This window comes from Carcharodon carcharias, chromosome 37 (genome assembly GCF_017639515.1).
Source record: "Carcharodon carcharias isolate sCarCar2 chromosome 37, sCarCar2.pri, whole genome shotgun sequence".
NCBI classification, from domain to species: Eukaryota; Metazoa; Chordata; class Chondrichthyes; order Lamniformes; family Lamnidae; genus Carcharodon; species Carcharodon carcharias.
Window position 1 is genome coordinate 4,296,500 of NC_054503.1, and position 23,820 is coordinate 4,320,319.

The 23,820-nt window shown below is 49.6% G+C and overlaps 1 protein-coding gene across 2 annotated transcripts; it reads left to right on the plus strand.

Moving 5' to 3' along the window:
* Nucleotides 1-3,333: 3,333 nt before the first annotated feature.
* On the plus strand, nucleotides 3,334-23,316 carry LOC121272976 (heterogeneous nuclear ribonucleoprotein U-like protein 2). 2 transcript variants are annotated; one of them, XR_005941934.1, is made up of 15 exons: nucleotides 3,334-4,061; nucleotides 7,621-7,795; nucleotides 8,934-9,010; nucleotides 9,663-9,802; nucleotides 10,320-10,419; nucleotides 10,576-10,688; nucleotides 11,755-12,018; nucleotides 12,286-12,408; nucleotides 13,572-13,700; nucleotides 14,970-15,138; nucleotides 15,619-15,804; nucleotides 16,632-16,732; nucleotides 17,132-17,242; nucleotides 18,167-18,305; nucleotides 21,361-23,316. XR_005941934.1 is itself a non-coding variant. In XM_041179884.1 (14 exons), the coding sequence occupies exons 1-14, from the start codon at nucleotides 3,527-3,529 to the stop codon at nucleotides 18,224-18,226; spliced, it is 2,283 nt and encodes a 760-aa protein (XP_041035818.1). In that variant the 5' UTR covers nucleotides 3,334-3,526; the 3' UTR covers nucleotides 18,227-23,316. The 2 variants fall into 2 exon arrangements, 1 of the variants encoding a protein (XP_041035818.1); XM_041179884.1 differs by having other exon boundaries at nucleotides 18,167-23,316.
* The last annotated feature ends 504 nt before the right edge of the window (nucleotides 23,317-23,820 follow it).

Below are 23,820 nucleotides of genomic sequence, written 5' to 3' on the forward strand. Positions count from 1 at the left end.
GAGTTTTTCCAGAATTCTTAAGGGTCTTGACAGAGTAGATGCAGGAAGGCTGGCAGGTCTGGAACCAAGGGATGTTGTCTCAGAATATGGGGAAAGCCATTTAGGAATGAGTTGAGGAGGAATTTAAAAACAAAAAAACTGCGGATGCTGGAAATCCAAAACAAAAACAGAATTACCTGGAAAAACTCAGCAGGTCTGGCAGCATCGGCGGAGAAGAAAAGAGTTGACGTTTCGAGTCCTCATGACCCTTCGACAGAACTTGAGTGAATCCAAGAAAGGGGTGAAATATAAGTTGGTTTGTGTGTGGGGGTGGGGGGTTTGGGTGGGGGGAGAGAAGTGGAGGGGGTTGGTGTGGTTGTAGGGACAAACAAGCAGTGATAGGAGCAGATCATCAAAAGATGTCACAGACAAAAGAACACATAGGTGTTGAAGCTGGTGATATTATCTAAACGAATGTGCTATTTAAGAATGGATGGTTGGGCACTCAAGGTATAGCTCTAGTGGGGGTGGGGGGAGCGTAAAAGATTTAAAAATATTTAAAAATAATGGAAATAGGTGGGAAAAGAAAAATCTATATAATTTATTGGAAAAAACAAAAGCAAGGGGGAAGAAACAGAAAGGGGGTGGGGATGGAGGAGGGAGCTCAAGACCTAAAGTTGTTGAATTCAATACTCAGTCCGGAAAGCAGTAAAGTGCCTAGTCGGAAGATGAGGTGTTGTTCCTCCAGTTTGTGTTGGGCTTCACTGAAACAATGCAGCAAGCCAAGGACAGACATGTGGGCAAGAGAGCAGGGTGGAGTGTTAAAATGGCAAGCGACAGGGAGGTTTGGGTCATTCTTGCGGACAGACCGCAGGTGTTCTGCAAAGCGGTCGCCCAGTTTACGTTTGGTCTCTCCAGTGTAGGGGAGACCGCATTGGGAGCAACGAATGCAGTAGACTAAGTTGGGGGAAATGCAAGCGAAATGCTGCTTCACTTGAAAGTAGTGTTTGGGCCCTTGGATGGTGAGGAGAGAGGAAGTGAAGGGGCAGGTGTTACATCTTTTGCGTGGGCATGGGGTGGTGCCATAGGAGGGGGTTGAGGAGTAGGGGGTGATGGAGGAGTGGACCAGGGTGCCCGGAGGGAACGATCCCTATGGAATGCTGATAGGGGGGGGTGAAGGGAAGATGTGTTTGGTGGTGGCAAGATGCTGGAGTTGGCAGAAATGGCGGAGGATGATCCTTTGAATGCAGAGGCTGGTGGGGTGATAAGTGAGGACAAGGGGGACCCTATCATGTTTCTGGGAGGGAGGAGAAGGCTTGAGGGCGGATGCGCGGGAGATGGGCCGGACACGGTTGAGGGCCCTGTCAACGACCGTGAGTGGAAAACCTCGATTAAGGAAGAAGGAGGACATGTCAGAGGAACTGTTTATGAAGGTAGCATCATCGGAACAGATGCGACGGAGGCGAAGGAACTGAGAGAATGGGATGGAGTCCTTACAGGAAGCGGGGTGTGAGGAGCTGTAGTCGAGGTAGCTGTGGGAGTCGGTAGGTTTGTAATGGATATTGGTGGACATTCCGTAGGGATCGTTCCCTCCGGGACACCCTGGTCCACTCCTCCATCACCCCCTACTCCTCAACCCCCTCCTATGGCACCACCCCATGCCCATGCAAAAGATGTAACACCTGCCCCTTCACTTCCTCTCTCCTCACTGTCCAAGGGCCCAAACACTCCTTTCAAGTGAAGCAGCATTTCACTTGCATTTCCCCCAACTTAGTCTACTGCATTCGTTGCTCCCAACGTGGTCTCCTCTACATTGGAGAGACCAAACATAAACTGGGCGACCGCTTTGCAGAACACCTGCGGTCTGTCCACAAGAATGACCCAAACCTCCCTGTCGCTTGCCATTTTAACACTCCACCCTGCTCTCTTGCCCACATGTCTGTCCTTGGCTTGCTGCATTGTTCCAGTGAAGTCCAATGCAAACTGGAGGAACAACACCTCATCTTCCGACTAGGCACTTCACAGCCTTCCGGACTGAATATTGAATTCAACAACTTTAGGTCTTGAGCTCCCTCCTCCATCCCCACCCCCTTTCTATTTCTTCCCCCTTCCTTTTCTTTTTTCCAATAAATTATATAGATTTTTCTTTTCCCACCTATTTCCATTATTTTTAAATATTTTAAAATCTTTTATGCTCCCCCACCCCCACTAGAGCTATACCTTGAGTGCCCTACCATCCATTCTTAATTAGCACATTCGTTTAGATAATATCACCAACTTTAACACCTATGTGTTCTTTTGTTCTGTTGTCTGTGACATCTTTTGATGATCTGCTTCTATCTATCACTGCTTGTTTGTCCCTACAACCACACCAACCCCCTCCACTTCTCTCCCCCCACCCAAACCGCCTCCTCCACCTTAAACCAATCCCCTTTCTTGGATTCACTCAAGTTCTGTCGAAGGGTCAAGAGGACTCGAAACGTCAACTCTTTTCTTCTCCACCGATGCTGCCAGACCTGCTGAGTTTTTCCAGGTAATTCTGTTTTTGTTGAGGAGGAATTTCTTCACTCAGAGGGTAGTAAATCTTTGAAATTCTCCACCTCAGTGGGCTGGTGAAGTTTAGGCACTGAGTACATTCAAGACAGAGTGCAATAGATTTCTGGATAATTAAAGACATTAAGGGATGTGGGAATAGCGTGGGAAACCGGCATTGAGGGAGGAGACCAGCCACGATTGTATTGAATGAGACTGAACGGCCTGCTCCTGCTCCTATCACTAAAAACCCCGTTTCGTGGTCATTTGCTTCATTACTGTCTGTGGGATCTTGCTGTGCACAAGTTGACAACTGTGTTTCCTACAGGGCAACAGTGACTGCACTTGAAAACTCCTTCATTGGCTGTGAAGATGCCCTGGGATGTGCTAAGGGCGGGGGGCGTGAAAAATATTGGATAAATGCAAGACCGTCCCAATTTCGAGGGGCTGAATGGCCTCTTCCACTGTTGCGCATGGGGACCAGGACCTAAAAAAAAACTACATTTCCCAAATGCCCTTGCGGAGAGGGCTTCGTGGACAACATAGGGGGCGTGGGGGGGGAGGAGAATTCTCTGGGAATCCTATTGGCGGAAAGCGGCGAGGTGCGCCCACCTCCGGGGAGAGGGGACCAATCGGGAGCGGTCGTACGCAGGAAGGGGCGGGAAGAGAAGCAAGGGGCGGGGACGGGTGGGGGAAAAGCAAAGGGGGATGAGCCGAAGCACCGGATTGGCGGGCAGCAAAGCAGGCCCGCCCAGGCCGTCCAGGGTCCCGGCCAATCAGAGAACACGTCACAACGTCGTTCGATAGGGGGGCAGGGAGAAAAAGGCGCGGAGCGGCGCGGCGCTGGGGCGAAGGCGACGCCATTTTGTTTTTTTAAAAAAAGTTCGGCCGTTACCGGTGGACGGTTAAAATTCAAAAAAAAAACACCGAAGCCGCAGATTTTCTTTTCTTTTTTTTCCCCCTCCTCCCTCTTTTTTTTCTCCCCCCTTCTCCCTCCCTCTGAGCTCCGCCGACGATGGACGTGAAGAAGATGAAGGTGGCCGAGCTGAAACAGGAGCTGCAGGAGCGGGGCCTCGACACCCGCGGCCTGAAGGCCGAGCTGGCCCAGCGGCTGCAGGAGGCCCTGGACGCTGAGCTCCTGTCGGAGGAAGGAGGCGGCGAGGAGCCGCGGCCCAGCCGGGCCTACACCGAGAGAAGAGGCGGCGGGGGCGGCGGCGGCGACGAGGAGGACGAGGAAGAGGAGGAGGAGGAGGAGGACGAAGACGACGAGCTGCTGGCCGACGAGGAGGAAGAGGAGCGCGAGGCCTCGGCCTCGATTGAGGCGGCCGGCCGAGGGGAGGAGGCGGAGGGGCGGCCCGGCGGCGCGGGCGAGCCCGAGGATGAGGAGGGGCCTACCTTGGAGGAAGAGGAGGGGGAGGAGGAGCAGCAGCAACAGCGCGTCCCGGCGGCGGTGGAAGAGGCCGAGCCCATGAAGGAGGAGGAGGAGGTGGAGGCCAAGCCGGCGGAGAGCCAGGAGCAAAACGGAGAGAAGCCGCCGCAGCAGCAGGCTGGTAAGGCCCGGGGGCCGCCGGGATGCTGGAGGTCTCGGGCTGACCTCTCAGTCTGCCTGTACTGTCAGTCTGAAGGGCCTTCCATTGTGACTGTGTTTCTCACTGGGATCCACGCTGTGTTGACAGTAACTATAGTGTCAGTGTGAAGGGATTTCTCCCTCTTATCATACTGTATTTGCAATAACTGTCATGTCAGTGTGAAGGATTTCTCACTCTGTAGTTACACTGTAAACATAAGCTACGGCCCCCTGACTGACACTATGTTTACAGTGTAACTACAGTACGGATCAGAGTGAAAAACTCATTCACACTGACACTATAGTTACTGTCAACACAGTGTGGATCCCAGTGAGAAACACAGTCACAATTTAAGCCCCCGACTGACACTGTGACTGTGTTTCTCACTGGGATCCACGCTGTGTTGACAAAAACTATAGTGTCAGTGTGAAGGGGTTTCTCACTCTGATCCACACTGTAGTTACACTGTAAACATAGTGTCAGTCAGAGGGGCCTTAGATTGTGACTGTGTTTCTCACTGGGATCCACACTGTGTTGACAATGACTAAAGTGTCAGTGTGAAGGGGCTTCTCACTCTGATCCGTACTGTAGTTACACTGTAAACATAGTGTCAGTCAGCGGTTCCTTAGATTGTGACTGTGTTTCTCATTCTGATCCACTCTGTATATATAATAACTATAGTGTCAGTGCGAAGGGGTTTCTCACTCTGATCCACACTGTAGTTACACTGTAAACATAGTGTAAGACTGGAGGGGCCTTAGATTGCAACTGTAGTGTCAATGTGAAGGGGTTTCTCCCTCTGATCATACTGTATTTACAATAACTGTCATGTCAGTGTGAAGGATTTCTCACTGATCCATACTGTATTTACACTAAACCTAGTGTCAGATTGAAGGGCCTTACATTGTAACTGCAGTGTCAGTCTGAAGGGGTTTCTCACTGAACCACACTGTATTTACAACTGTAGTGTCAGTGTGTAGGGGATTCTCACTCTGATCCACACTGTGGTTACACTGTAAACATAGTGTCAGTCAGGGGGGCCTTAGATTGTGATTGTGTTTCTCATTCTGATCCACGCTGTAAAAACAATAACTATAGTGTCAGTGTGTGTTGGGGATTCTCACTCTGATCCACACTGTAGTTACACTGTAAACATAGTGTCAGTCTGGGGGGGCCTTAGATTGTGACTGTGTTTCTCACTCTGATCCACACTGTATATATAATAACTATAGTGTCAGTGTGAACGGGTTTCTCACTCTGATCCACACTGTAGTTATACTGTAAACATAGTGTAAGTCTGGGGGGCCTTAGATTGCAACTGTAGTGTCAGTGTGTAGGAGTTTCTTGCTCTGATCCACACTGTATATACACTATAGTGTCCGCATGAAGGGTTTCTCACTCTGATCCATACTGTATTTACACTGTAAACCTAGTGTCAGACTGAAGGGCCTTACATTGTTACTGCAGTGTCAGTCTGAAGGGGTTTCTCACTCTGAACCTCACTGTATTTACAACTGTAGTGTCAGTGTGTAGGGGTTTCTCACTCTGATGCACACTGTATGTACACTAACTGTAATGTCAGTGTGCAGGGGTTTCTCACTCTGATCATACTGTATTTGCAATAACTGTCATGTCAGTGTGAAGCGTTTCTCACTCTGATCCATACTGTATTTACACTGTAAACCTAGTGTCAGACTGAAGGGCCTTACGTTGTAACTGCAGTGTCAGTCTGAAGGGGTTTCTCACTCTGATCCACACTGTATTTACAACTGTAGTGCCAGTGTGTAGGAGTTTCTCGCTCTGACCCACACTGTATATACACTAACTATAGTGTCAGTTAGAAGGGTATCTCACTCTGATCCATACTACAGTTACACTGTAAATGTTGTTTCAGTCTGGAGGGCCAGTAGTGTCAGTGCCTGATCCACACTGTATTTATACTAATGTCAGTCTGAAGGGCTTTCGCACTATGATCCACACTGTATTTACAATTACTGTAGTGTCAGTGTATAGGGGTTTCTCACTCTAATCCACACTGTATTTACACTAATGTCAGTGCAAAGGGGTTTCCTCCCTCTGATCCACACTATTTGCACTAACTAGTGTCAGTACAAAGGGGTTTCTCACCGATCCACACTGTTTACCCTAACCGTAGTGTCAGTGTGAAGGTGTTTATTTCTCTGATCAATACTGTACTTAGACTGTAACTAACTGTAGTGTCAGTCTGAAGGGGTTTCTCTCTCTGATCCACACTGTGCAGTGGCAGCTCACTAGGCTGATACTGGGGATGTCGTATGAGGTGAGGTTGGTTCGACTAGGCCTGTATTCACTAGAGTTTAGAAGAATGAGAGGTGATCTGATTGAAACGTATAAAATTCTAACAGGGCTGGACAGACAAGTTGCAGGGAGGATGTTTCCCCTGGTTGGTGGGGTCTAGAACCAGATCTCAGGATATGGGGCAGGCCATTTAGGTCTGAGATGAGGAAAAATTTCTTCACTCAGAGGGTGGTCTACCTGTGGGATTCTCTACCACAGAAGGTTATGGAGGTTGGATCACTGAATATATTCAAGAAAGAAATTTATACATTTTTGGATATTAGGAGCATCAAGGGGCATGGAGAGAAAGCGGGAATGTGTGTTGAGATGGAGGATCAGCCATGATCAAATTGAATGACAGAGTAGGCTCGAAGGGCCAAATGGCCTACTCCTATTTTCTACGTTTACGCTGTAACTGTGGTGTCAGTGTGAAGGGGTTTCTCACTCTAATCTATAGTGTATTTACACTAACTGAAGTGTCAGGCAGTAGTAGTTTCTCGCTCGATCCATGCTGCACTCAAACTGTAACTGGTGTCAGTGTGAACAGGTTTACAATGTAACTGTAGTGTCAGAGTAAAGGGGTTTCTCTCTCTGATTAACACTGTTTGCAGTGTAACTGCCATGTCAGAGTGACTGGGTTTCTCACTCTGATTTGCTGTGGTTACACTAAAATTGTAGTATCAGTGTGAAGGGATTTTTCACTCAGATTCACAATGTTTACGCTGTAACTGTAGTGTTAGTCTGAAGGGCTTGACACTGACTGTAACTGTAGTATCAGTCTGAAGGAGTTTCTCACTTTTTACTGTGTTTACTCTGATGGTAGTGTCTGTCTGAAAGGGTTTCTCACTCTGGTACTGTAACTGCAGTGTCAGTCTGAAAGGGTTTCCCTGTCTTGATTAACACTGTTTGCACTAAACTGTAGTGCTAAGCTGCAGAGGTTTCTCACTCTTCACTGTGTTTGTACTGTAATGGTAGTGTCAGCCTGAACAACTTTACATTAACTGTAGTGTCAGTCTGAAGGGATTTCTCTCACTGATTCATACTGTATTTGCACTCTAACATCCAGTGAATGAATTTTTAAAAAGCCTGTAACTGTTGAATGTGTCTGAGTTGGAGAGGTGGGAATGCAGTTAGCTTAGTGTCAGTGACTCTCCTGGTTACAGGACACTCTGAACCCCTGGGTAACCAGCAACCAGAGTAACTCTAACAACCTTTTTCTCTTCAGCGGAACCGGCAGAAAAACCAAACAGTGAGCGAGAGCCTGGAGAAGGAGGCAGTGAGGAGCGAGCTTCCGTCAGTGAGGCCCGACCCCCTGCCAATGAGCGGCGCGGGCAGAAGAGGCGCCATGATGATCGCGGGCGCGGCTACTATGAATTCAGGGAGGAGACATACTACAACCGGTGAGTGAACTCTCATGTGTAACCACTTCAACACTTTGGGGCGATCGACTACTGAGTGTGTGTTAATCTTTTATTGCTTCGCACCTCCTGTTCACAAACGCTAATTCCTGTTCTCGCGACGCAGATTCATCCATAACCTTCTAAACGGAATTGGGTGCAAACTTGGAGGGAGAGAGAATTTAAAGGGGTGAGGGCAGGAGAGTGGGACTAATTGGATAGCTCTTTCAAAGAGCTAGCACAAGAACGGCAGGCTGAATGGCCTCCTCCTTGTACTGTCACACCTTTCTGATCAGGTGACAATACTTAGCAAACACTGTTGCAGCTTCTGCGCTAGATGGCTCTGTAGAGCACATTTAAATCATTCTTCCAACATGTGGATTTTAGAAACAAATTAGCTAATGCTGGTATAAGCTATTTATAAGTTAATTACTTCAAAACACTTTGATTATATCCAGAAGAAACGTCCTCTCAATTTCCCTAATTTCTTAGCGGGTTTTATACAATGAGGACCTGGAACCGAGAGGCCTGATAACCCGATCGAACTGATCTCAGAGATTACGGGCTGCAGTCGGGCTCAGGGCCCTGGGAGGGGTGCAGGAAAAGCCTTTCCAGTGCATTGTTGAAGAGCTTTGAGCATCCGTGCAGATCCACTCTGTGTAGAGTCAGCGAGAGAGAGAGGTATAGAGGGCAGAACATTGGCGGGGGTTGGGGTTGGTGGGGGTAAGCGGTGGAATGTGTTTAAATGTTGATCCTGTTTACGATGTACCACGTACCTGAGTGTTTTCTCGTGATTGTCATTTAACTACCTTGGAGCAAGACCCGCAGCCTCTTTCCCGCATTGGGTGAGTTTAAGCACCGACCTTTGATATGCACGTGTCTGATAATGTGAGATATGTTATGCTAATTGGCACTCTCTAAAGGCTGCGTGGAGCAAGAATCTGGAGTATGGGCCAAATGGCCTGCTCTCTGTTGGTAAGTTTGATGTGAGGCCCCTCCATTATTGTCACTCCGTCCCACCTTCCCTCGCCCTCCCGTTGACGCTCAGTCTCACTCGAGTCGCCTTCTTCCGCTGCGTTGATCTCCCATGCCCCGGTTTTCTGCTCCAAGTATCTTAAGTTGTGTCTGTTGATCCCTACAGGGCCAGGTCCCCGGTGCCTGTGGGGGAGGAGGAGGCTGAAGAGGAATTTGACGACAGTTTAGTTTGTCTCGACACCTGTAAGTGCGACGTTCTGTGAGGCCACGGTCAACGTTTACTCTCGTCAGTTTAAAAATGGTCTCTTAATATTTCCGATAAGCCAGCGGGTCCGCGCAGCACGTCTTCTGGGGTTTTTGCGGAAGGCTTTGTTGTTGGGGGTGCGGCAAATCCGAAGACGTGAAGATTATTGGGTCTCGGGGGAGTTTGTTGTTAATGTACCAGATAGAGGGGAAAAAAATAATTCTGGGCAATCAGGCTTCGCTTAGCCAGCGGCTAAGGACCCTTCGTCGGAGGATCGTCTCTGTAGGACTCTGGTTGCAGACACCGTTCGTTGCTGCCCATATTGGACGATAGAATCGGTTGGCAGAGTTAAAACTGACTTGTGGGGTTTACATTGGCCAGCAGAACAGACTTTGTACCTTACAGGTTCCAGAGTGGGGAGTAGCTCAGGTCAGCCACTGTGCGGCCATGCTCTGGTCTAGTTAATGTTGATTTGTGTCTAATTGACCCATTGGGGTGGTCACTTAAGATTGGACTGTGATCCTGCCTCTGTTAACCTGTGGTTTTAAATACGATTTTTATGTGCCGCCAACTCCGATGAAGCTGGGGTTTGGCCTCGCACCCGACTTCTGGGCGTGCCGAGCTTTTAACCTCTCATTTCTTTCCCAACAGATAACTCCGACATTCACTTCCAGGTGGCCAAAGACCGCTATGGTGGGCAGCCACTCGCTCTCGAGAAGCTTGCCTACCTCTGGGGCGGAGCGCGGGCCACCTATGGCGTGACAAAGGGCAAAGTCTGCTTCGAAGTGAAGGTAAGACCTGCGCTTCTGCTGTGAAACTTCTGCAGCTGGCCCACCCCTGGATATAGTCATTCGGAGCCGCTTGGCGTTACGCCCCACACCAACCCCCTTGCGGGTTTTTTATTGATGCTCCCTGATGCCTATCCAGCCACTTGGCATTGGGAACGTGCCTTTGACTCGGGGTTGGCTGTGGTGCTGCCTGTAGATAAATTGTCTCCCAACGCCCTGCTGTCCTTGTGAAGGATGGTCACTTGGCTGTGGCATAGAAGGGGAATCTGCGGGAGTATCCATAACCTCCACCTCTCTAAGCCCTACCTCTATCCAGAACCCCTTGATGGGATTGGGCTCCATTGTGATGTGCTTCCTGAGGGTGAACAGGCTCGTGGCCCTTTCTCTGGGGGTGGGAATCGTCACGTTCCTTTTGAAGTACCAAGTGACTCAGCAGTGGGAAGGGGTGGGGTTTGGATTGAGCAAATGGCTGTTATTTATTGATGCCATTAACTGGACGTGCTCTCAAATTCAACTTCAGGTGACACAGAAGCTCCCTGTGAAGCAGGTGCCCGAGAGTGAAAGTGAGCGCCACCTCGTCCGTGTGGGCTGGTCCCTGGACAGCTCCTCGCTGCAGCTGGGTAAGTTAAAACCGCCTTGTCCCCTGGAAATGTCGCCACCTTTCCTGCTGCACCGTACACTGTCTAACCCTTCCCCTTGTGTTCATCTCACCACCTCACTGAGTGTTTCCGGGTTTTTGTTCCTTTAGCTAATGCTTAAATTTTAACACGTTGCAGGAGATGGAGAGTTTTCCTATGGCTACGATGGAGCTGGGAGAAAGTGGGAAAACTCCAAGTTTGAGGAATATGGAGAGAATTTTGATGAAAATGATGTAATTGGTTGTTTTGCTGTAAGTAGCCAGCCTTTCTCTAATAGCTCGTTGGCCCTGATTGCAAATGTGCCTCTCTCGATATTTTATTCTGTGCATCTCAAGATTAGTGCTGGAACCAAAATTACTTCCTGTCTTGACTCTCTGTATTGTCCCCATCAAACACGCCCAGGGCAGGTACAGCATGGGGTTAGATACAGAGTAAATCTCCCTCTACACTGTCTCCATCAAACACTCCCAGGGCAGGTGCAGCACCAGGTTAGATACAGAGTAAAGCTCCCTCTACACTGTCCCCATCAAACACTTCCAGGACAGGTACTGCATGGGGTTAGATACAGAATAAAGCTCCCTCTACACTGTCCCCATCAAACACTCCCAGGACAGGTACAGCACTGGGTTAGATACAGAATAAAGCTCCCTCTACACCGTCTCCATCAAACACTCCCAGGACAGGTACAGCACGGGGTTAGATACAGAGTAAAGCTCCCTCTACACTGTCGCCATCAAACACTCCCAGGACAGGTACAGCACGGGGTTAGATACAGAATAAAGCTCCCTCTACACTGTCCCCATCAAACACTCCCAGGACAGGTACAGCACGGGGTTAGATACAGAGTAAAGCTCCCTCTACACTGTCCCCATCAAACACTCCCAGGACAGGTGCAGCACCAGGTTAGATACAGGGTAAAGCTCGCTCTACACTGTCTCAGGTAACGTGCCTTAACCTGTTCCCATTGCTGTTGCACCATGACCTTTGTTGCATTTCCCTCACCAGCCATCCTGTGGCCTCAGAGTGTGATTGCTAATTACTGCTGAGCTCTGGCAGTTTTGCCCAGTTGGTGCCTGGCCAGTAAGTGTTGGATTGAGACCATCACACTGAACCCTTAAGAGTAATCATATATGGGAGACTTTCATCTCCATCGGTCTAGGCTGGATTTGAGCCCCTGCCTCAGAAATAAAGATTGGGAAGTCTGTATGTTGGATCAGTCATAATCTCAGCAGTGAATATGATTTGGGATGAGGGTTCGAGGTTGTGTTGTTGAGTTGCCTGGAGCTCTCTAACAGACACCTTGTTTTCCATTCACAGAACTTTGACAGCGAGGAGGTGGAACTGTCCTTTTCAAAGAATGGAACATGCCTCGGAGTGGCCTTCACAGTTAGCAAGGAGTCCCTCAGTGAGAGGGCACTGTTCCCCCACGTCCTGTCTAAAAACTGCGCAGTGGAGTGCAACTTCGGCCACAAGGAGGAACCTTTTTTCCCGATCCCGGAGGATTACGTGCTTATCCAGAGCCTTCCCCTGGAGGAGCGTGTGCGGGGAGCTGTTGGTCCCACAACTAAGGACGCATGTGAAGTAAGCACCAGAAGTACTTTCAGAATAGTTACAGCACAGGTGGAGGCCATTCAGCCCATTGTGTCTGTGCCAGCTCTCTGCAAGAGCCACTCACCTCATCCCACTCCCTGTGCCTTTTTCCCCATAGCCCTGCAATTATCCGATTCCCTTTGATTCGATTGAATCTGCCTCCACCAAGCAATGCATTCCAGATCCTAACCACTCACTGCATTGTGTGTGTTATACCCTAGATTGTGATAATTGTAATGTACTTCTCTCTCCCTACAGGTTATACTGATGGTTGGGATGCCTGGTGTGGGTAAGACAACCTGGGTGAAGAACCACGTGGCTGAGAATCCAGAGAAACGGTACACTGTACTGGGCACCCACAGCATTCTGGACAAGATGAGGGTAAGCGATATTGGGTTTATGTTTTACGCTCTCTTCAGGGTCATCAGAGGTGAGATCAACCAAGGCTTTATAATTTTTTTAAACGATATGATTTTATTAACATTAAAATTCAGTAAGGTTTTCAGTCTAGAGATTCGTTCAACCTTTGATGGGGATACAACTCGAAATCCAGAAGCCTTCTGTTTCGGGAAACTGAGGGGTTAATGATCCTGTCCCCATCCCCCGGGGTGGTTGTTGCCTGTGTTTTTGTGGACTCTGTTCGCTCAGTCTCGTCGACGCTAAGATGGCACACCCCATTGACAGAAGCAAACCGTTCCAGTGACTTTCTGTTCTCTCACACTCCCACGGACTGATACCAAATATCCACCTGTTGTTTTCCCCTGCCTCTCAAGGCCTCCTTATCCTTAATCGACCAGACAGTCTTGCATGACGCTCTTTGAATTTAGTCAACTCTGGGGATACCTTGTTGAATAGTCAATTTGACTGTTCTTATTTTAAAGCAAACTCCGCCCCTGTAGCAGGTAAACCAACCAGATTCTAGTCAATCCTTTAGTTTCCTTAAAACTGGCATTGAAAAGTCCACGGATCCTTCAGAGACTTGGGAGTTCGTATCCCAATCTTCTTAACTAAGTTCAAGCAATTGTAATGCTGTAGAGGTAGGCTTGGCTCATTTGATTGTTTGAGATCCAAAGCAGATTTAGAGCATGTGATCTATAATACTGGAGCAGTACAGATGTGCAGCGGTGTTTTGTTGGAAGTACCACCCTTTGGTGGGTGTAAAAGATCATGTGGTGCTATCTGTGGACTGATTCTGCCCCCCCCCCCCCCCCCCCCCCACCCCACCCACTACCGGGCCATCCTTATCAACTTTCCTTCCTCAGTCAATACCACAAGAATAATGGGTTAACAGGTAGGTCTTAGCTTTGGAGAGTTGCAAGGGTCCAGTGAGGACAGGAATAAGCATGGCTGTGATGCCTCCCACAGTTGAATATCATGCTGATTCCATCCAGATATGGCCCTGCCCTCCCCACCGCCGTGGAACTGTACCCTGACATGAGTTGGTGTTCTCACTGAAGATGAGGGATGGAAACTGTTTAGTATAAAAAGTCTCGCACTATGCAATGAAAATTCTCACTGTCCACTGTTTGGCTCTGTTCACCCAGGTCAAAGGATTGGAAGGTCCTGAAATGAATGCGGAGCGACGGAACACTCTGACCCAGCATGCGACGCAGTCCTTAAGCAAACTGATCCAGATTGCCGCTTGCAAGAAGCGCAACTACATCCTCGATCAGGTACCGTCCTCCTGAGGTGGTTGCCCATGAAATATTCTGTGCTGCTTAACATTGCTATGTCAGTCAATGAGGTTGTGGTGGCATCAGGCTTGCAGCAAGCAAAGTTTGTTTAAGCAGTGCACTACAGCAAACAGTCTACATAGTCTATTTAAATAGTGCCTTACAACAAAGTCTACATAGTCTATTTAAACAGCGCACTATAACAAGCAGCCTGTCCAGTCTTTTTAATCAGCGCCCTACAACAAACAATCTACAGTCTTTTTAAACAGTGCACAACAGTCTACAGAGTCTATTTAAACAGTGCACATCAACAGTCTACTGAGTCTATTTAAAAAGCACACTACAACCAGTCCACAGCAAGCAGAGCTCATGACCAAAACTGCAGCTGTGTTCCCCTCTAGAAGCGGGGTGATTTCTCCAGCGGAATGCAGTGGTTGCAGGATAGCTCTGAAGTGCATTGTTGGATCAATCCTACTCCGAGCAGTGTGTGTCTCGGCATGACTGACGATAGAATAACCTAATCCTCTCCATTCTGGGTCAGGCTTGGTGACGTTACTGTGTGCAAACCCAAAATAGTGGGGAGGTAGAGGCTCAGAAATTCAAATTGACTGATCTTTAAAGCCTGTTATTACTTTCAGTACTTCCTCCCCACGCACCTGATCTATCTCTCATTATGCTCTGATCTCCCTGGGAGTCCTTCTCTTCTATCTGTTTGCCTAATTCCTAACACTGCCTGTACAGGGCTGCCATTTTACACACGCTCGAGTCAATGGTTCACACATTTAAACCGTGAGCTCCGTTACTGCCCTGTCCCATCGCAAGTGTTCATCCATCCGCTCAGCCAGCTCTCGGGTCCTGACACCTGGGAAGCAGTTTACGAGTGCGGCTTGGGTGTCATAAGCAGGAAAGATGCTGTTAGCCTGACTGCGGTTCTTTACCTTCAATCTTGCCAGCCCCTGGCTGCTCTGCGTCACTTGCCTTCTCTTGTTTTTCATCCCTGCGGTTCCATCCTTGTCCACTGCCGGTGCAGGGAACCCTCGGGACTGCTCAGGCTTCGGAGGCCCTTGTGGTCACGCCCCCTCACTCTTGCCCTCTCCTGTCTCACCGCTTTGGTGATTGCCGATGGCGACAGTCGGGCTCCGTGCTAGTAAGAGTGGGAGGGTCCACCCGGCCCCGGGGAGAGGCGAGAATTTTGGGTCGCTGCAGATAACTGTTAGCGTTCCTGACTCTGGGTGCTAACGTTTCGCCTGTTGGCGGCTCCTCTTTCAGACTAATGTCTACAGCTCGGCTCAGCGGCGGAAGATGATCCCGTTCAAAGGCTTTTACCGCCAGGCTATGGTGATCTGCCCGAGTGACGAGGACTGGAAGACGAGGATGAAGCTGCGAACTGCGGAGGAGGGCGAGGACGTACCAGAATTTGCACTGAATGAAATGAAAGGTGAAGGGGGTGGGGGAGTCGCGGGTGGAGGGCCGGTGCACAGAGGCATTATTCTCTACTGTGTTTCTAGAATGAGCTACGCTTCTGCTTGTCTTCTCCCCTCCTGGATGTTGTTGATAACCATCCGGCGCCTCCTGCTGGCATCGTACAAGTTTGTTGCAGATGTTGGCCGGCCCAGGGTGCGATGTCTGCCTTGATCAAAGGCGCTATTGGGGCTCCCGCATAAGCAGAGGAGGCTCAGGGGGGTATTCAGCACGGGGTGTACAAAATCACGACCGGGCTTAAATAAGCAGAAACTTGTTTCCAGTGACGGTGACAAGAGGGGCGCAGATTGAAGAGAATCGGCAAAAGAAGCAAAGTGAGTCGGGACTGGTAGCCACGTCCCCCTCAGCCGCACCAACACTACTTGGCTGGAGAGTTGTTGCCCCTTTCTCCAGATCAAAGATTGCCTTTCTTAATCCGTTTTACTGTTGTTTTCAGTCAATTTTACGCTCCCCGAGACAAGTGACTTCCTGGACAAGGTGACCTATGCGGAGCTGGAGAAGGAACAAGCCACCAAGCTGGTGAGCAAGTACCGAGAGGAAGCGAAGAAAGCCCGGCCCCAGCAGGAGAAGCGGCAGGATCGACGCAACTATCGCAACCGCAACGACAGGGACCGGAACTATGGTGAGATACCACCCCGGGCAGGGCTGGACAGGGCAGGGCTGGACCCCCAACATCCTTTAGCAAAGAGGAACCTTTCCCTCTATTCCTTGGAAATCCTCCTCTTTTTTTTGAGGAAGGCTGGTAAACCAGGGATTCCCTAACTAACCCTGAACCAGGGGGCGGGGGGGGGGGGGCAGCTCTCCACTGGCTAGAGTCATGCCTAGTACAAAGGAAGATAGTTGTGGTTGTTGGAGGTCAATCACCTCAGTTCCAGGACATCACTGCAGGAGTTCCTCAGGATAGTGTCCTCGGCCCAACCATCTTCAGCTGCTTCATCAATGACCTTCCTTCCATCATAAGGTCAGAAGTGGGGATGTTCACTGATGTTTTCACAATGTTCAGCACCATTCATATACTGAGGCAGTTTGTGGCCACAAGCGGCAAGACCTGGACAATATCCAGGTTTGGGCTGACAAGTGGCAAGTAACATTTGTGCCACACAAGTGCCAGGCAATGACCATCTCCAACAAGAGAGAATATAACCATCGCCCCTTGACGTTCAATGGTATTACCAACGCTGAATCTCCCACTGTCAACAAGTTGGGGTTTACCAATGACCAGAAGCTGAACTGGACTAGCCCATATAAATACTGTGAGCAGGTCAGAGGAATCCTGCAACAAGTAACCCACCACCTGACTCCCCAAAACCTGTCCATCATCAGAACTGTGATGGAATGCTCTCCACTTCCCTGGATGGGCACAGCTCCATCGACTCTCGAGAAGCGTGACACCACCCAGGACGCGCGGTGTAAATGAACCTCCCTGATGTTTGTTCTCTGTTCTGTTAGGTGGTTACCGCATGGGCAGGTGGGACAACAGGAACTATGATCGGTCGCAATACGGGCAGGGCTGGGGCCCCGCGTATGGCAACAACCCGGCATACAGAGAGGTAAGAGAGACCCCTGGGTGACAGGGTATACCAGATGAGGCCATTCAGCACTTTGAGCCCGTTCTGCCATTCAATAAGACCACAGCTGATCTTTATCTTAGCCCCATCTACCCACCTTGGTTCCTTAAGGACCAAGGTAAGAACGTGTTGATGGATATGCACAGCCGGCAATCAGTTAGGATAACAAGGGACTTGATGTCTTTCCTGACCTGAGTTTTGCCCTTTTGGTTTGGTTAATTTCTAACTTTGTGCCTTGTTGATGGTGAACTGCTGGCCCCTGCTCAGGGAGCGCTCCTGTCGCTTAATCTCTTTTATGTGCTTGGGGGCAAGGATGCTCCCACATGTTTTCCAAAGTGGTGCCCGTTGTAACACGCCGCCTTTGCTGATTTGTTGCCTCAGGATTACCATAAACCCTACGACCGATACAGGCAGCAGTACGACCGGCCCTATCAGCAGCAGCCCTACGACTACCACAGATACCGGGACTATTACCGGGAGTACGCTCGCGAGGTAGGTGCCTGTCACCCTGTTCACCGGCATTTGGGGCTGTGACGTGATCTGGGACCGTGGGGTTACCGTATGCGGACTCCTGGAACCAAGGAACAAGGGTTGGGGTGGGTGAATGCATGCATGCTTTTTATATTTAAAAAAAACAAAATTTTGGGTCCTCGTGGGTGAATGTCTCACTGGCAGAATGTCTCTGGATCTGATCTGCAGTTTGGGGGCTGGCCAACATCAGCCAGAGCAGTACCCGCGGTTTGCAGTACCGTAGCATAGTGGTAATGGTTACTGGACAAGTAATCCCTAAGCCCCAGGTTAATGCGCCAGAGGAATAAAATTAATAATGATCCTGAAACTATCGGATTGGTGTCATCTGGTTCACTAATGACCTCTCGGGGAGGAAATCGGCCATCGTTACCCAGTCTGGCCTACTCGTGACTCCAGACCCACAGCAATGTGGTTGACTCTCAACTATCCTCTGAAATGGGCACTCAGTTGTACCAAACCGCTACTGACTGCCCTGTGGGGCGTACCTACACCGCGCGGACTGCAGCGGCTCAAGGCGGCAGCTCAGCCACCGCCTTCAGGAGGGGCAGTTAGGGCTGGGCCTTGCCAGCGACGCTCGTGTCCCAAGAACGGATGACAGCCGAGCGAAAGGTAGCGGGGGCTGATCGAGTGGCACACTTGGCATCTCTGGCTAGCGGAGGGGAAAAAGCCAGGCGGCGCCACTCCTCAATTAGCTAGTGTGCAGGTTGGTGAGTTTGAGACACAATGCTGAGCAGAGGTGGGGGTCAGGTTCTGTGTGGTTGAATAACACACCACCATACGTGTGACAACCGGCCACTTGGGCAATTGCTGTGAGTATATAATGTGGCAGTGGGTGGCGACAAGACACTGCTGACATGCCATTTTGTTTTTGTCTCCTGTGTTTAGTGGCATCGCTATTACGAGGAGCGAAACCGTTACTACAACAGTTACTATGGTTACCGATGAAAGCTCGACCGTGTGCACACCCCCTTAGCCTGGGCTCTCAGCCAGCCTCCAACATAGTTTCATTCCAGTGGAGCAGCAGGTGGCTGCGGGGGTTTTAACTCAAAATGTTTTCGGCTAGTGTTTAGATGTTCTGTTTTTTTTTTTAAAAAAAATTTTATTTTTACTCTTTCAACAAAGTGAGTGCCTGGCTTTCCAGGGGCATTTCAGCTCTTCCTCAACAAGTCATACCACAGTAGTTAACGCGGAATGTATATAAAATGCACTCTCTCACTCGTGCGCGTGCTGACTCCTGCCCGTGTGCGCTCGCACATGCTCCTTTGCTCGTGCGCGCGCACGTTCTCTTGCACTCGTGCGCGTGCCGAGTGTGGGCGTCTGTACTCTTTTATCATTCGGTCTCATTTACCTGCGTGCACGCACCCAGTAACACCCTTAACTCGTATATTTTTTAACACTGAGCCACTCTCTGGCCAGGCCCTGAGCGGAGTTGCGGTGCCTGTCGACAAAGATTGCCGCTTCCCCGCCCCTGTCGGCTGTGTTTTAGGTGCCGACCTTTGTAAACACAAGAGCGTTTGGTATCCATTGTGACATGCAGCATGCGTGCATGTTCAGTATTGGACGTGTTGTCTTGAATCAAATGTGTGAGGGAAATGGAGCCCAGCTGAATATGGTTCCACCTGCCCGGGTACAGTGGTATCGAGCTGAGAGGTCAAATGCCCACAGGACGAGTTGTCAAATAAACATCAGTAAATCTGGCAGTGTTGGGTAGGTATCGGCGAAGCGGCAAGGTTCCCACTCGAGTCTGTCCCTCCCCGCGCTGCAGTGGTTGACTCTCGATGCCCCTCGAAAACCTTTTGTGTGTTATTGGACTGAAGGCCAGCGCCAGCACTTCTTCAAGGCAAGTCGGGAAATGAGCGGGTAAATTTTGCCAGTTCTGCCCAGCACCCCAAGGAGCAGTGGTGAGGGGTGGTGGTGGGGGGGAAGGAAAAGAAGACTAGTGCTGCCATCTTTTCTGGAGGCAAATCATTTTCGCTCCGTGAACGTGATCAAAAGCTACCCCCCACCCCCACCCCCACCCTCGGCCTGAAGTAAAGGATGTTTGCATAGGAGTTCCCGGAGGAACTTACATATGAACATAAGAATTAGGAGCAGGAGTAGGCCCCTGAGCCTGCTCATCCATTCTATAAGACCATGGCTGATCTAATTTAAACCTCTACTCCACATTCCTCCGTAACTCCGATAACCTTTCACCCCCCCCGCCCCCCACCTGCTTATCACTTGCAGGATGAGATCCCTCCCCCAGGCACATCGCCCTCCCCGTCACCCTGTACACAGCAGCAACGATGCAGTTTTAAGACAATTCGACCGTCCACGCTACTGCTCGCGTCCTGCGTTAACTACTGTGAAGCTGAAACCGCCTCGTGAAGCCGGCCTCCTGTTTTCCTACCAACCCTCGCCCACCCCAGGCTTCACAGGAGCCTCCCTCTCCTTCCCACAGCAAAGCGACAGAATGTTGCACCTTTGACACAGTGACTGGCCTGGCTTTACACTCGCAAATATTCTAACGACAGCCGTGCTTCTTAAAATGGGGGCAGAGAGAGAGAGAGAAGAGAATGCATGCGCGCGCGTGCGTGTCTGTGTGTGTGTGTGTGTGTGTGTGTGTGTGTGTGTGTGTGTGTGTGTGTGTGACCAACTACTGTTCTTGTGACAGAGCATCCCGTCCTGTCAGTCTAACGTAGATGAGCCTGCGTGAGTGTGTGGCTTCTCCCCGATCACCTTCATTAACCACCGATTGCTCGAGGTGGTGGAGCTGCTGAGTTTGGTGGTGCGAGTGGATAGTGCAGTCCTGCTGCACCCCTCGATTAGATTAGAAATGTCTTGTAGGGTGAGAATTGGTGCCGGGGGAGGAGGGGTTGAGTTTGGCCCTTTGCCGGTTCAGGCTGAGCTTGTATTTTCTTTTGACAAGGGAAGAGGAGGAGGAAGAGGCCCTTTCCTTTTTTTTTCCCCCCCTCTCGTTATATTTTTTTGGTGCTTTTTTTTTTGTTTTGTCTGTTTACGTCTTCTTGGGAAGCGCCTTCCGGATTAACGCTGCAGAGCGGGCAGGTGGAGAAGTGGGCGAAAAGGAGGAAAGAAACTGAGCAGAAGCCAATGAAGTTGCTTTTTGTATTTATGATGCTTTGGACTTTGTAGTCTCTCCCTGCCACATCCTTCCAGCAAAGCTTCAGTTTTCATGCGCGCGCGCGTTCCATTTTTTAATTTTTACCCAGAGAGAGACAAAAAATAAGACTTGCTTTTCAACTCGAGCGATGTTTTTCCTAATCGTTAGCCTGCAAAGGTTATCGGTGTATGATGCAGCCTTTTTAATGTCAAGTTTAGGGGCGGCCTGGGAAGAGATGAGGCTATTTTCGGATAAATGCATTTGTCGTTCCTTCGGTGAGTTCTTCCCCCCCCGGCCGTGTGATCGTGCCGAGTGTGGCAGAGGACGGGAAAGACTGGGTGCGCGGCTGGCTGGTCTGCAGCATGTTGGACCTGCTGCTGCTACACCCCCCCCCCCCCCCCCCCCGACTGGCATCAGGAACCAGGGGCCAGCTTTGCCTAGGTGTCCTGTTACTGTCTTGGGGAAGTTGGATTGCCAGTCCAGGTTTCCTTCCAGTGGTCCCAGGGTTTCCCATCTGTGCTGGAGGGGGGGCAGCTGACCCTCCAAATGTTTAAACCAGGAATGCTTCCCCCCCCCCCAAACCTAAGTGCTGCCAAGGTTCATGTTAGCGGGCACCCCACCAAGGACAAGGGGGTTCAACACAGATACTTAGACAGGTAACTGGTGCCATGCCAGGCTGGACTGACACAGGTGTGATCCTTTTATTCTCTGAACCTGCCTTAGCCAGTGCCACTGTGCAACATCTGTAAGGAATGCCTACGTGAAGTGTCCCTTCTAACCATAGGACTTGGAGGAATACCTTTTGTATCCTTTTATCTCAGAGGGGTTCGATTTCAGTGGAAGGTGAAAATTGGGAAATGAATGTTTTTTTTTAAAAAAAAGATTTAGCCAAATTGTTTAATACTTATCCTGTAGATTATAAAAAAGCTGATTAAATTCTGCTTCGGTTGCATACAGATACTCTATATCTTTTTTTTAGAATTATTGAGTGGCGCAAGGAAGACAAGGCGAGAGAAAAGGCTGTGACCCCCTCCATCTCCAACTCCTGCGTGCAGGTGAAAAAGGGCGCACGAGGCCTAGATTTCACACCTCGTAGCTGTGCAGGAAACCTGGCCTCTTGAACGTCACTGGGGGAATGAGTAAATGCCGATTCGAAGTCATTTTGGAGGCTGGTGGAGCTCAGTGGTGATATTTCCATCAAGTTCCCTGTTTTCAGCTGTTGTGTGCGTGGTCTTTCTTGCTCACCGCCTGTAAACATGTGGTTACTGAGAGCCAAGAACTGGCTTGTCCCGGAAAGTCCCCTGGTTCCTCTTGCCGCCGCCCCCTCCCCTGGAGTTTTGCCAGTCTGTGCCTGCGTGCACTGCACCCCCCCCCCCCCCCCACCCCCCCTTTGCCCCTTGGCCAGCCTCCTGATGATGCTGAGCTGCACCCGCAGGAAACCATACGACTCACTCAGTCGGAGCAAGTTTCCAGAACTGGCTTGAAGTTGGCTGCCCGCTTTCCCAGCCCTGGGAGGCTGACCTGAGGGTGGTGCATGAGGTTATGCGTCTTATAATAGGGTCATCAACATCTGTATTATCTTTCTCTGCACTAGAAAGTAATGCTTTGTACATACAAATTTCTCCTTTAAATTGTGGCCTGCAATGGGTGACTGACCGGTAAGAACACTGCCCGCTGCCACAGATGCTCGCTGGGTTCAGTACGAGCACATATCCCTCTAAAAGCACACAAGGCTACTCTTTCTTTTCTGCCTCCTTTCCATCGACCTCCTCACTCCCCGTTTTGAGCCTGTGCAGTCCAGGACCCGGTAGTTCTATAAAGGGCCAGACCGAGCCAGCTGTTCTTGCTTATATGCTCGGTCTTTAAATCTTTTTTTTTTGGTATGCAGCAATGTATGTATATTTCAAGCTTTTCCACATGCACCGGTCACAGATCAGGTGTTATGCAATCATATTTGTGTGTGATACGTTTTGAAGGAGAAAGGATTTTCTTTTTTAAAAAAAAAAGCCAATCTTTTGCAATCTAGAGCAACAGTAAAAACTTGGTGCGTGGCCTTTGTTTTTCCTAAAGATAAAAGGTTTTTACGTGTAGATTTGCCTCGAATTGTACGTGAAATCTGACTCGGAACAATTAGCCTCTAATTGACCCTGGACTCTGCCTTGGAACAGTTAGCCTCTAATTGACCCCGGAACTGCCTAAGCTTTGACTAACCTCTGAAAACTATAAATATTGCGCTTTGTTTTGAAAGGGACACATACTGAATTACATAAAGCTGCAGTACAACCACCCGAATAACGCTTTGGACGTGGAATAAATTTCTTACCCTCTCAAAGTGTGGTCCATCCCTGTAACTGCCATGAGCAATGCCACGGGGAGGGGAGCCAGTTGCAAAAAAAAAATTGTCTCAAAACAGGGGGGAAAAAAAGAGTTCATCCGCCCAAAATGGCGTCAGGTGTCCTATGGTTACAAATTGACACTTCACCGCGGCTGTTCCCTCGACGGACCCTTGCGAGTGGCTGCGCAGAGGTCGTGCGACAGCGCGTTTGTCGGGCAGCGCTGAGCGCGCAGAGTTGCTGGCGGTGGACTCCGTGGATAGACCCAGGCTGCGGGCATCCTTCGTGCAGTGAAACCCCGAAGGCCGTGCTCCGCGTCCGCTCTGCTGTTCTGCTTTCTCCTTGATTTGTAACGCCGACTCGCAGTGTCTCTCTTTTTAACCTATGGGGAGGGGAGTGGTGGGGGAGGGAGGAACCCATTGGTGATGCAGGAACAAAAAAAAAAATGGGACTGTCTGGTATAATAAATGTGTGTAAAATCGAGTTTGTGTCTGTAATTGGGCACAGCGCTGCCTAGCGGTAGTGAATTGTTAAGGTAGTACCAAAACCGAGAGATTTTAAATGGAAAAAGATTCAGTAAATAAAAGATTTGCTGTAAGCTGCCCTTTTTTGTGTGTCGTTTTGTTACTGCTACCTAATGCAAGTGCAATGATTCTGAGATGTGTACACACCACTCAAGCTCTGTCTCAACAGGGATGGTATAATCGACTAGTCATGTTGCTGTCGGCTTGACTATTGGAAGGACACTACCCAGTGCCTTAGCCCAGAAGGACCCCTTCTCAAATAGATTGTTAATCACGGATCCCCAACCATCAATAATACAAACTCCTTGCATGTTTACGTTTAAAGTTCATCCTGTTAAAAGGACTGAGTGAAATTTTGCCAGGACTTTCCAATATAGTGAACGTGGATGCAGTGTGAGAGCCTGTGTCTTCAGCGGAAAGGTAATCCTTACAGGTTCAGCAAGTGTTGAATGCTTCACCGCATCACACCTACCTACTCTTCCCAGAATGGGATTAGGATCAGTGTCTCCTTTTGGGAATATTGGCACCTAGCAACCAAAGTTTTTCTGAGGTACTTAATCCCTTCCCTCCCCTCTAGTCAAT

Excerpts from the sequence above, each read along its gene's own strand:
- LOC121272976 (XM_041179884.1), top strand. The coding sequence starts at position 3,527 with ATGGACGTGAAGAAGATGAAGGTGGCCGAGCTGAAACAGGAGCTGCAG. Across the intron at positions 4,062-7,620 it reads GCCGCCGCAGCAGCAGGCTG|CGGAACCGGCAGAAAAACCA; the intron begins GTAAGGCCCGGG and ends TTTTCTCTTCAG. Across the intron at positions 13,701-14,969 it reads GCAACTACATCCTCGATCAG|ACTAATGTCTACAGCTCGGC; the intron begins GTACCGTCCTCC and ends CTCCTCTTTCAG.